Here is a 12,752-nt window from a genome sequence, read left to right as displayed (position 1 = left end):
GGGGGGAGGGGAGGGAGTGGCCTTGCTGTGCAACCAACAACATCACACACCGCTTCGCAGTAAGCTACGCAGGAAGCTCGGTCGGCCGATTGTCGGCCAGCAGCCCCCCTGCAGTCGGGGCCTTCCTGAGAAACGGCGCTTGCTGCCGCCGTCGCTGCTGTGCAGCCCGCGCCGGCGCGGCGTGCACGTCCCATGCATGTGCCCCGCAGCTCAGGCCCCCTGCGCGTGAGCCGCGCCCGCGCCGCACCTCGTCCGCTCCGACGTCAAAGAAGGTTCCGGATGACGTGCGGACCTCCGAGTCCTTCTCCTCCCCCGTCTCATTGTCCACGACGCCGCTCTTCTCCAGCTTGTCGCTGGCCTGGGGAGCGCGGCCGCGCGGCCACGCGGCGCGCGGTCGCGAGAGAGCGCGGCGCGTCAGCAGCAGCGGGGGCCGCCCAACTCCAAGGGCCCTCGCTGGGCGTTCCCCCGCAATGGCGGGCCGCTGCCAGGCCCTCTGGGGCTTGCTGCGCACGCATTCGAAGCCGTGGTTGTGTGGTGTGCACGCACCTTGGCTTTGATGTGCTCGCACTCCTCATCTGTCAGGAACTTTTTCAAAAGGAAGGCGCGCGGCCGCCATGACAGCTGGATCACCTCACCGCGCCACTCCTCCTGCGGGGTGGTTGGATCGCAAAGGGGGCCGTGCAGCACATGCAGAATGGACAGATGTCTGGCTGTAGCCCTCGTGCACGAAAGAGCTCCACCGCCGGTTTAGGTCTCGCGGTGCTGCGCCGCCGGCACTTCAACCGCCCAAGGTGGTTGATGCGCCGGCCTGAGGTCCCAGGCTCCCACGGGCAACCGATCGCGCCGCTGCGCACCTCAGCATCGCCCCAGCCCATTTCAGTCTTGATGTTGAGCGGTGCTGAGAGCGGCATGGCCGTTGACAAAGGGACTGCAGCGAGCGCAAGGAGCAGCATAGCGCCAGCAGCAAGCACTGCAATGCGCCTGCGAGTCTGCACCATGGCTAGACGCTGCCTGCTGCCTGCTGAAGCAAAAAAGTGTGTATTAATGCTCGATAATCAAGCTGTAAATTGCTGATGCGCTGCCCAGTACACCGCTGACGATCTACCAGCTACGTAGCACGTACAAATATACGCTGACGATCGTGCTCATGCAGAATATGGTCGTGGTCGGGTGTCGTAAACATTTTCATCCTTGCGTCGATGAAGCTTGGAGAGGGCTGGCACTGCAGGTCGTACCAGTAGCCTCGCCCTGCGTGGTCTTGACGTTGTGTGACGGTCGGTTGTGCTCACTGCAGTCGTCCGTCATCCCCTGCACCTATGGCCCCCGGATTGCTCGCGCGCCATGGTCAACTGTATCCAAGAACAGGTTACAAGAGGAGCAAATCTCACATGCCTTGCTACTCAGCACCTAATAACCGGTCAACTCACTCGAGGGTTCGACATCAAGCACTTCTGGAGTGCAACACAGCTGTTCTGATGCGAAAGTTGGCCGGTGCCTTGGTAAGAAACAGCAGATCTCGCGGCTGAGTGAGCGGCGTGCAAGTCTCCAAACATACACTCTAGAGCAGCGAAAACTATATTAAAGGACTCCGGCCAGCTGGCAGGGCGCCACAGCGCCGCCAACCTAACTTAGTATTGCACACACTGGGCACAAAGGTACGCGAGTGACGCAGGCATGCACTTGCAACAACAGACCTCATGTTCTGGAGGATGACGCTGCACGCAAAAGCTAACTACAAAGGTCCTGCTCGTGTACAAATGGTGTCACTCTGCTGTCCTTGTGAGAGGACGCCGAGGATGATGTGCAATAGTTCACTATGGATGGCATCACAAATGAGATGCCAATCAAAATGCAAATATAAGGAAGCTGAATTAATTTGCCTCCCTGCGCCTGCGATCACTGAGAAAGTCACGATTTGGTGTGAAGGTGTGAATGAGCGCCAAAGAGCGCAGCAAGGTATGGCACCCGTCACACGTGTGGACAGGCTAGATAGAACAGAGCAGAATTGGCCTCGAGACTGTTTGGAGTGCATGTCACCGCATGTGGGCGGGCGGCGGCGTTTGGGTGAGCGCGTGCGCCTGTTGCAGTGGATTGGTCGAAAATGTTGTGTGACAAAGCCCCACCACAGCAAGCCAATGCACGCGTGGGGGTTGTGGCTGACCGTTGCAGGCCCCTGCTTGAGCAATGTGCAACGTTGCCGCTTCAATGCAAATATGCGGGCCAGCCAATGTCGTGGCGGAAGAAGCCGACGCCAGGCAGCGTCATGTGCAACAGTGCACTTGCCATGTGCCATGTGCCTGGCCGGCCAAGCGCAGCTTTGATTGGCGGACGCTACTTGGCCCGGCATCCGGCAGGCACGGGGGCAGGTTTGGTGCCAAACGCGATGATCCTCACCGCCGCTGCCGGCGCAACATTGCCAGCCCCATCAGTGGCAGTGAAGAGCGCAGTTGCCGTGAGGGGGTTGGACGACCCGTTGTTGTACTTGACGCACACGCGGTTGAGGCTGTCCTGGAAGCAGTCCGTGCTGGCGCCGTTGGCGGTGACCGTGCAGCTCCTCAACTGCACCGAGGGCACCGGCTTGCAGTTGTCCGTGACCTTGGCCAGGTCCCGGATGAGGAAGCAAGCCGAGGGGGACCGGCCGCTCGGGTAGACACAGACGGCGCCCGAGACCGGCACCTGGGTCACGTTTGGCGCCTGGCGGTCTGTGACGTTGACGAGGCAGATGGTCCTGACGCTGACCAGGCCGTACTTGGCGGTCGCAATGACCTTGCGCACCCCGGCTGGCAGAGCGCCCGCCGGCGAGAGGGTCACATTTGCCCCCTTTCCAACGCTCGATGCAACCACGAGGGCTGAGGCGTTGACGCCGGCGCTGGAGGCGCACATCTTAGCGCTGGTTGCTAAAGATGGGGCCGGGGTGGCGCACACGGGAGTACAGGGCTTCACTTGAAGCCTTGGGCAAGCAAGAGGAAGAGGAGAAAATGAGAGGGGCGCACAACTTGAGTGTTTAAGTGCTTGGGCCGGAGGCGGGTCAACGATGAGGGCAAGCAGTGTGTGTGCATGTGCGCGTGAATGTGGATGTGTGCGTGTATGAATGTGTGTGGATGTTTGATGTGTTAATGCAGCAAAGTAGGTTCGAGCATGCGTCGAAGGCGCCAAGACAACGCCACCTCTGCTGCGCACTTGAAGCTGCAGCGGGACCTGTTGTCAGCTGTCACCACACTGTACGTCATGAGGCGGCCTGCGGTTTGCCGGGGGCAGGGAAGCATGCCTAGGGCACATGCTGCAATGGGTGTGCAGGATGCAGCATGCCTACCGGAGGCCGCGGGGGCTCACACCCAGCTGACGGGCGCTGCAGGGTCCCGCGCGCTCGCCGATTCCCTTGGACTTTGGCCTGCATGGCCAGGCCTGATTTTGCATCCGTGTCACACGCCACCCACCTGGCGTAAAGAGCAAGTCGGTGGGTAGTGCGGGTGTGACAGAGGCAGAGGCAGCCCCCTTGTACAGGTCAGCTCTGGGAATGACGACGCCGTCACAGCTGCCCTGAGTCAGCGTCACGACCTTGGTCGTAGCCGTGCATGTCACTGTCGTCGCATTATTACAGCCGGGGCCCTGAGCGACTGTGAATGTGACTGTACAGGTCGCTCCAGAGCTTGCGGTGACAGCATAGCTGTACGAGCCTGGGATTTTGAGCGTGCAGGGCCGGGGGGGGTGATGAATTGCATCCGCTGGATGACACGAGGAGACATATGATTGACCCTGACACGGAGAAAGAGGCAGGGACATCGGCGAAGAAGCCCGCCACCATGAGGCAGGTGCTGGGCAGATGGGGTTGAGCGTAGTTGGATTGGCTGACCCAGTCCTCTGACATGTGCCAGGACAGGGTGCTCAAGCTGTCCCCACTCACCCGGCACATATCTCCCATTGGCGGGCAGGGCAGGTGTGACGGTGACGTCATTTCCCGGGACGCCTGTCGTGGTGTAGAGATCCGAGGCGGACAGTCTGGCTGAATCACAGGACCCGCTCGTCGACTGCGGCAGAATGATGCTGCCTGGAGACTTGCACGCTACCGTGATGTTGGATGTCCCACCGCTGTTGCCGCCTCCGCCGCCGCCGCCTCCGCCGCCGCCGCCGCCGCCGCCGCCGCTGTTGCCGCCGCCACCACCACCGCCACCGCCATCACTGCTGCCGCCGCCGCCGCCGCTGCTGTTGCTAGCCGGTGCTGTGACGGTGACCCTGTACTGCCCTGTGGACCCGTAGGCTGTGAAGCCCGTGGTGGCGTCCGCACCCCGGCCGGCGCCCCTGATAGACAGGTAGTAGGTGCCCTGGAGTGGTCAGGGGGATACATATGGAAGAGGAGAGGGTAACAGGAAGGGCCATGCCATGTTGATGAGGGCTGCGATCAGCGAGACTTCAAACGGCAACTGTTCGCACTGACTGGACTTGCAGGCGCAGCATTGCAGTCGGGACCATCCAAAAATTTAAATGCAATGTTGTTGACGCTCACGTCGTTTGAGATGGTTGCGCTTGGGGACAACTGCCCCTTGAGGAGGCCGTTTGCATTGCTCCAGGTCTGGACCACGCCGCCCGCAGAGTTTAGCAATGTGACCTTTGTGTGTGTGTGTGTGTGTGGGCGTGCGTGCGTGCGTGTGTGTGTGTAAGTATGTGTGTGTAAGCGTGTGTAGCGTGTGTGTGTGTGTGTGTGTGTGTATGTGCGCGTGCGCGCACGCGCGCGCGCGTGTGTGTGTGTGTGTGCGTGCGCGCGTGTGTGTGTACGTGTGTGTGTGCGCACGTGTGCACGATTGCGGACATCTGCCAAAACATGTGGTACAAGGGGATGTACAGCTGTATGCTTGCACACGACGCGTCCCTCACCTCAGCCTGAAGGTCACTGCGTTCCCAAATTCCATTGGGAGACCGGTTGTCAGCCGCCGTGCTGGCCAGGGTCAGCATCACATTGGCAGTGCCCACACCGCTGCCAAAGCTGAACGTGTCGACGTCAGACGCGCCACTGATGATCCCCACAAACGACGCGCCTGCTGCAGAAGACGTGTTGACCAGTGCCTTGGCAGCCGCGGGCGTATCGCCGACATCGTCTGAGACCAGCGGGGCAAAGCTGGCGATCTTGCTGATGTCATTTTGATTGGGGTTTGATGCCTGTGCGTATCTGTACACGCAGGTGGTGGCATAGAGTGTGTGTGATGGGCGAAATGGGACATACGACTGCCAGCAAAACGTTTGCGAAGAGCTGGCAGTGGAACAGGCCAACATCAACCTGGCGCGACCCATACTGCAGGTGATGCCAGGCCCATCAGTCTGGCCAAAGGGGGTACAGGATACAGCGTTGCGGTTGCCACGTCTGATGTGTTGGGTAATTTGAATCCTACAAACTCCTTGCCAACCCCCAGCAGCCAAGTTGCGCTTCTTTTACAACCCCAAGGCCCCGTATTTGCCCTGCTGCGCCCTGTGTCACTCACTCTCCCTTGCACCACTGCGTCGTGTTCGCCGAGTAGCCATCGCCCATGATGGGAGCCCAGTCTGGACGCCCGGCAAGGGTGAGGTGCAGGTGAAAGGGGCAGCGCGTTGCATCAAGAAGCCAGTTGTCCGAGGAGAAAAGCAATGCCATTATGAAGCACGCAAGCAGCAAGCACGGCCCTTCCTTCGGCATGCCGAAGCTGCATACACCAAGCAGCAAGGCCCTTGCCCTTCACCGCCCCCTGGAACCCACTGTTGTGACCGCTGGCATAGGGTGCAGCACAGTTGGTTGGACGGGAGGGTAGGCAAGAGTGGGCCCGGGTGGATGTATTTTGAGGGAGTGAAGGGGGCGGGTGACATCACCTTGCGGCCCTCGACAAGCAAACTAGGCCAAGTCGTGCCTCACAGCATGCCCATACTCGACAGTGTAAACAGAGTGCAGCTTCAGTCTTTGCAGCACGCGCTGTAATGCCAGGCTGTCATGGCCCTGCAATCACCCCGCATACCTGTAGTACTCTTCACGCACATTGTTGTTGCCAGAGAATGCGTTGCGCCCATGGTGGCTGCGGGTGCGGCGACACGAGCGAGAGCAGCGCGTGCGTGGGCCTGCAATCCACAGGTGGTGTCGTGCTGCGGTGCTGGGCAGCTGCAGTGTACACCAGCGTTCCATCACACATGTCTTCAGCCCCTGAAACAAATTGCCTGGTTTCATTGCACCCTGACTCACTCCAGGCCTAAGGAATGTCCTGCCTCGTGGCTGCGTGGGGTGGTGGGGCAAGCCAGGCGATTGAGACAAGGTTTTCAAGCATTCACCTGCATGGAAATGCCAATCATGCGGGGCTGCACATCCCACTGCCCAGTTGCCCTCCTCCCAAATACGCTTTCGCGCAGGGCCCATGATCAGAGAACGCTTCTGCAGGCCTTGCGGCTACCTGACAGCTTCCCAAATGGCCTTGAGGTTGAGTGACAGGGGCTTGGTGAACACAAACCTGCGGAGCATCACAGAAGCAGGCCCATACACACGTTGTGAGCTTGACAAGCTCAGGCGCTGCAAGTGACCAGACTGGTGGCCAACATCTGGCAGTGCAGCCAGTACACTCACGAGGGGGCCACCTCATTGCCGTTGGAGGGGTAGCCAGCGCCAAGGCGTCCCTGGCCAAAGCTTCCAACATAAGTGATGCCGCCAGCCTGCATTTTGCCACCAGTGTTGTAAGTGTACCCTGCCAGGTTGTGTTGGGGGATGATCGAGCGCGTCAACAGCTGGCAGCAGGGTCTCCGTGGAGGGCAGGGTGTAAAACAGCAAACGCGCTGGCCAGGACCCAGCTCACAGAGTTTCCAAGCCTTTGCAGCTTACAGTCTAGATCGCTGCCGCCGATGCATACACGGATTCCAACTCCATTGGCCAGGGAGAAGGTGGGCTCCTCTGTGAGGGTGCATTTGAGGACCAACAATGGGCCGACACTCAGGGGCGGTGGGACGCCAGAGAAGCTCTAGCGAGCTTGCAAATTACCGCACATTTGCCATGGATGTGTGCAGCAAACAAGTCAAAGCAACGCAGGCCGCAGGCTGCAAGCCATGGCTGCCAGAATGGTCCGGAGCAATGGCTGCAGCACTTCTTCAAGAACTTTGATCAAACCTGTGGTGATGTCAATGTCAAACATCGAATAGTCCTGTAAGTGTGTGTGTGTGTGTGTGTGTGTGTGTGTGTGCACGCGCACGTGCGCACACGCATGCGCACACGCGTGTGTATGGCGCTCACACAGTGTGCGGCTGTGCAAAAGATGTTTGTAGAGGGGATGTTGACATGTTCACATGCCTGCTTCTACGTGGCTCAACGTGAGCAAGGGACAGCTTGTGGACAAGAGGAACATGCACGCATGCCCTTGTCCTTGTCCACATTTACGTGAGCTCGCACGCACGCACGCACTCACACGCACGCACGCACAGGCACACACGTGACCCGTGCACGTGACCCTCGGATTCATATGCGTTTGTGCCCTCAACACCAAGCATGTTCACACACACCAGCACACCTCAGCAACATTCGCCCAGATCTTCACAATAGCTTGCAGCTCTGCTGTGCTGAACACGGCTGTGTTGCCATCCAGGTCAAAGGGCGGCGTGGCGAACGACGTCGGGTAGTTCAAATCAGCGCTGAAGCAGAAGCGCTTGTCTGCGAATGCGCAGGGCTCCCTGTGGGTGAGCACCACGCACAAAGAAGACAGAGTTGCTTGGATGTCATCTATTGCAGCGTGGGAGTCATTTATTGCAGCTTGCGCCACAGCTTGCACCAGCTCCGAGAGCTGCTGGTGCTGCTGGCGGCGCCACACACCCAGGCTGCTGACACACGGTGGAGCGCATACCAGGCCTTGCGGTCCAATCCACTGGGGCGGTGGCGAGCCGCCTCAGCACGGCGCGGAGCGCGGCACCCGCTCCCCGGCAACAAATCAACCCAGCCCTCTCGCCTGTTCCACTGTGTGCCGGTGGTGGTGTGCCCCGTGAAGTCCAGGTACAGGGTGCGGGGGGCGCCCGGGCGGCTGCGCGGCGGGATCGATTGTGGGGTCGACAGCGGGCACTTGGGGGCGGTGCTCAGGATGCCACAGGGCAGCGTCCCAGGCCCAACTGTTGCTAGACGCTCATTTATGCCCTGCCAAAGCGAAATGCGAACCATCCCCTGTCCAGGTAGCACATGAGAGCCGCCTGCACTTGGCCCACCTGTGGAGCTTGAATGCCTGGCTAGAGTCCGGGTCGCCCAGCCCCGGCTCAAGCAGCGACTGCAGAGACGCGGTGAGCGCCATGGCGTCGGCGGCAAGCGGGTCTCCAGTGTCGAGCAGCGCGGCATCGCTGCCGGCCTCGCGGCCAAAGGTACATGCGTAGTGCGCCGTGAGCGACTGCTGGTTCAGCCGAAACGCGCCGCCCGAGACCAGCTCCCGCAGCTGCTCGCTAGACTTGCCAAGGCTAGTCGCAACATCCGCCAGGCGGGAGGGCGCCACGGTATCGAGTGCTGCCAGCTGCGCCGCGCGCGCTGGTGTCGCAGGGAGGGCTGCAGCGGCAAGCGACGCTGCCGCCGCAAACAGTACGACCGCAAGGAGGGGCCTCATCCACCTCCTTGGATAATGCTGTGAACAATTTCTTTGACGTTGTCACGCTGTAAGGGTCGATAAGTGATGAGCTCGGCGGCCGGGATGACCAGACTGTCACGGACGTCGGAGTCGGGTTACAGTCAAAAATGTAGTTGTGCAGGAGGCACGGGTCGAATCAAGCTCGCAAACACATCTGGAGCTGGACGTGGCATCGGTGGAGGACGGGCACCGCGTGTGGCCTGTCTCACTCGCGATGTGGCTGGAGCTGGGAGTGTGCGTGAAGGGAACTGAACAAGCCGGAAAAACGTGTTGATATAATCAGGGCTTTGAACAGACACATACTACTGGTCGTCCAAACAAGGAGAGCGACTGTCAGGTTCGGAGCAGGTAGTGGCTGGTTATTTGCTTCATTGGTCCTGCTGCCCGTTGCTGTGTTGATTCGTACATCCCTCTGCTAGATCGGCAGGCAGCATACTCACAACACTCAAGAAATGCATAGAACATCAAGTCAAGGCCTGAGCTTTTACAGCGACAAGATGTGAGCGTGCGCTGCGCGCATCACTGATCTTGATCTGTGTCAAACATGACTGCACTGGAAAGCGAGGCCATGCCAAGGGCATGCAGCGTGCAAGAGCACTTATCACAAATGCGGCCACAGCGATCCTCTCATAATGCGCCCCGCAAACAGCGCGAGGCGGGCGTATCCGTCGCATGTTGCTACTGTGTGGCGCTTGCGGGTAGGCTCGGCGTTCCAGCGGGCGCTGATCGTGCAGCGGCGAGGTTATGTCGCATGTAGGGGATGAGCGGCGGCAAAAGGAGCATGCGACCGTCAGCGCCCTTTATGCTGGGATGAAAGAAGCAAACCTGGCTGCAATGCACCGAGCCCGACAGTCCGCAGAACGCCCAGGTGCGGGATGATGCCGCTGGCCGAGCGCAAGGCATTTGTGCGAGCCGACGATGGCAATGGAGAGATGAGGGAGCGCTCCCAAATGAAAAAAAGGCAGGCCTGGAGCAACCAGGAAGATAAATGCAGTTGATTGAAACAAAGGAGCGCTCTTTGGGTCCACCAAACAGCTGAGCCGCAATTTGAACATCTGCCCGACACCCAACTGCAACTCGCCTTGCACGGCCGGCAGCAGTGGCAGCAGGCACTGCCAGACCGTGCGTTATGACGTACAACCAAGCGCGGTGTTGATACGATTTGATAATGCTTGGGAGGACGCCAACCCATAATCGATGCTGTGCATTCTGCGTGTGCCAACAGGGGGCACCTCAGACCAATAACAGCCAAACCACGTGGGGGCAAATGCATAGGGTGAGTGCAAGCGCGCATGCGTGTGCATCTAGGGCACTGCACATGTGTGCGTACACGCGCATGGCGTGTGGGGTTCCGCCATTGCTGTGCGAGACACCCAAACATGTGTCCGGCATCAGTCCCACAGTGCTACAAATTATGGTGAACAACAGGGATTCCAGCCGTGGCACCGCACAGCCTAGATTCTGTTGCAGCAGTACTCCGGCAAAGGGGGTGCAGTGTCCCCATGATCACTGGCTGCAGCCGGCGCAGGCAGCGCGCTGGCAACGTGGGATGAGGAATGCGCCGTCGCAGACGCGCCGTTTTTGTATCACATCGGCTGCCTCCCTTCAGGAAGGCAGGCGTTGAGACACTTTGGTGCCCACTAATTTGGCTGGCAGCCTGGGGGCACAGGGTTGGGCTGGACGCCGTACGCGGTGATCGTCACCGTCGTCGCCGGGGATTCGTTTCCCGACGCGTCCCTGGCAGTGAAGACCGCCTGCGCCGTGAGGGGCGTTGTGCCGCTGTTGTATCTCACGCACACGCGCTTGGAGCTGTCCTGGAAACAGTCCGTGCTGGCGCCGTTGGCAGTGACCGTGCAATTCCTGAGCAGCAGCGTCGGCTTTGGACGGCAGTTGTCCGCCAAGACTGCGAGCTTCCGGATGGAGAAGCAAGCAGAGGTGGAGCCCTTTTTGGGGTAGGCACAGAGGCTGCCGGAGGGCGGCGCCAGGGTGAGTTTGGGTGCCTGCTGGTCCATCACGTTGACGGTGCAGGTGGTCTTGACGCTGAGTTTGCCATACTTGGCAGTCACCTTGACCGTGCGCACCCCCTGCCGCAGGGCCCCGCCCGGCGAGAGTGTCACGTCGGCAGACTTGCCAAGGCTGGACGCCACCAGGAGGGCAGAGGCGTTGACGCTGGCGCTGGAGGTGCACGCATCGGGGGCAGTTGTGAGGTTCGGGCTCGTGGAGGCGCACACCGGGGTGCAGGGCATGACTTGGACCCTGCGGGCGCCGAGTCCAGGGTGGGGTGCGCATGGCGGAGTTGGCTTTGTCAAGAGGACCTTACAAAAGGACAAGACTGAAATGAGGGCGTCACATGCTATTCAGCCGGGTTGGCCAGGCATGTGGCATCAGGTTAGGCCAGGCCCCAAAAGTAGCAGCACCCGGACCGCACTTGAAGTTGCAGCGCGAGGCTTGGTCGGCCGCCGTGACCTTGAACCTGGTCATGCGCCCTGCGGTTGCATGAAATTGATGGGGTCCGATGCCATCATTGTTTGACATCCCCTTGCCTCAAGATGAAGGGCAGTGGCGAGTGCGTCTGTTAGGCAGGTGCAGCTGAGCTGGGCCAGCACATACAGCAGCGAAGCACACACGCACGCTTCACCCCCTCACGCACCTGGGGTAAAGTACATGTCCGTGGGCAGCCCAGGCGTAACGACAGCGTTCCGGCCGCCGGTGAAGAGCTGCCACCGGGGGATGGTGACGCCGTTGCAGCTGCCAGTGGCCAGGGTGACGACCTTGGGCGCGGCCGTGCAGGTAACCGAAGTGGCATTGCTGCAGCCGGGCCCCTGGGTGACTGTGAATGACACGGTGCAGGTCGCCCCAGAGCTGGCGGTGACGGCGTAGCTATGGTTACCTAGGGTTGGGGAACAGGGGGGAGGGGAGGAGTCGCGCAGGGGCGGAGGCAGCAGAGAGGGAGGGTTTCACCCGGCAGCATTGCGCGCTGGAGGCACTCACTAGAATCCTCAGGATCTGCGAGGAGACGTGGTGGCGGCCAGCCCCGTCATGCCGCATGGAACACACTTCACGGCAATACGGGAGTGCTGATGTCGCGGGTTGCAATGCCCATCTGGCACGATAACCCCGCGCACCTGGTGCATACAGGCCGTCGGCTGGGAGGGTGGGCGTGACGGACACGTCTGTGCCTGGCAGGCCCCCTGTGGTGTAGAGGTCTGAAACGGCCAATACGGCAGAGCTGCACGAGCCGTTGAACGTCTGGGGCAGCGTGACGTCACCAGGAGACTTGCATGAGACGGTGGTGTTGGAGATGCTGCCAGCGCTGCCTCCAATTGTTGTTCCGCCGCCGCCAGTCCCAGTGGTTCCATTTGCGCCTCCTCCGATCGTCCCGTTGGCAACGCCACCGACCGTCCCGTTGACTGTCCCGTTTTTGCTGCCACCAACTGTCCCGTTGATGATACCACCAATGGTCCCGTTTAGGACGCCCCCGACCGTCCCGTTTTTGCTGCTACCAGTCGTCCCATTGGTCGCGTTGGTGCCGCCAACAACGGTTCCATTGCCACCCCCAATTGTGCCATTTCCGGTCCCGACGCTCGTTCCATTGCCGCCACTGGTGGTGGCTGGTGCTGTAATGGTGACCCTGTACTGCCCTGTGGACCCGTAGGATGTGAAGCCCGTGGTAGCATTCGCACCCCGGCCGGCGCCCCTGATAGACAGGTAGTAGGTGCCCTGGAGTGGTGAGGGGGGGCGGAAAGGAGTGCAGGCCTTGAAAGACATGGCCGTTTCGCTCAAGTGGGCGAGTTGCAAGTGATGACTGCAGTTGACCGAGCCTCTGCTTGGTCACCCAATCCAAGAGGCTTGCAAAAGCAGGAATTGAACGCTCACAGGTGAGCTGATGGTTGCGCTAGGGGTCAACTGGCCCTGCAAGAGGCCGCTGGCATTGCTCCATGTCTGAATGACAGCGCCAGAAGAGCTGGCTAGGGTAACCTGTGCGCGTCATATGCGCGCGTGTGTGTGCGTGTGTGTGGGTGAGGGAGGGATTGTGTGTACGTGCATGTGCGCGCGCACGTGTGTGTGTGTGTGTGTGTTTGTGTGTGTGTGTGTGTGTGTGTTTGTGTGTGTGTGTGTGTGTGTGTGTGTGTTTGTGTGTGTGTTTGTGTGTGTGTG

At 60.3% G+C, this 12,752-nt stretch overlaps 3 protein-coding genes across 3 annotated transcripts in view; all 3 read right to left on the bottom strand.

The window, feature by feature from the left end:
* Window positions 1-64: 64 nt before the first annotated feature.
* MNEG_3355 (prolyl 4-hydroxylase) lies at window positions 65-911 on the bottom strand (the record flags this gene model as incomplete). The annotated part of the gene is made up of 4 exons (XM_014048173.1): window positions 65-157; window positions 248-358; window positions 547-648; window positions 855-911. 4 exons carry the CDS (start codon window positions 909-911, stop codon window positions 65-67), a joined length of 363 nt encoding a protein of 120 aa, XP_013903627.1.
* A 1,420-nt stretch (window positions 912-2,331) lies between these two features.
* Window positions 2,332-5,521, bottom strand: MNEG_3354 (hypothetical protein; the record flags this gene model as incomplete). The annotated part of the gene is made up of 6 exons (XM_014048172.1): window positions 2,332-2,780; window positions 3,905-3,967; window positions 4,088-4,322; window positions 4,505-4,606; window positions 4,873-5,125; window positions 5,475-5,521. The coding sequence occupies 6 exons, from the start codon at window positions 5,519-5,521 to the stop codon at window positions 2,332-2,334; spliced, it is 1,149 nt and encodes a 382-aa protein (XP_013903626.1).
* A 1,966-nt stretch (window positions 5,522-7,487) lies between these two features.
* Window positions 7,488-12,752, bottom strand: part of MNEG_3353 (hypothetical protein) — a gene marked incomplete at both ends in the record, with an annotated part of 6,077 nt that continues 812 nt past the window's right edge. Inside the window, 7 exons of the mRNA XM_014048171.1 lie at window positions 7,488-7,665; window positions 7,836-8,009; window positions 8,188-8,483; window positions 10,298-10,850; window positions 11,023-11,080; window positions 11,245-11,484; window positions 11,720-11,843. Of these exons, the coding sequence (XP_013903625.1) occupies window positions 7,488-7,665; window positions 7,836-8,009; window positions 8,188-8,483; window positions 10,298-10,850; window positions 11,023-11,080; window positions 11,245-11,484; window positions 11,720-11,843 (1,623 nt within the window). The remainder of the gene's footprint in view (window positions 7,666-7,835; window positions 8,010-8,187; window positions 8,484-10,297; window positions 10,851-11,022; window positions 11,081-11,244; window positions 11,485-11,719; window positions 11,844-12,752) is intronic.

The sequence above is a fragment of the Monoraphidium neglectum genome (assembly GCF_000611645.1).
Source record: "Monoraphidium neglectum strain SAG 48.87 unplaced genomic scaffold scaffold00419, whole genome shotgun sequence".
Taxonomy (NCBI): Eukaryota; Viridiplantae; Chlorophyta; class Chlorophyceae; order Sphaeropleales; family Selenastraceae; genus Monoraphidium; species Monoraphidium neglectum.
Note: the sequence above shows the minus strand (reverse complement) of the source record. Positions and strands in the feature narration are given on the sequence as shown.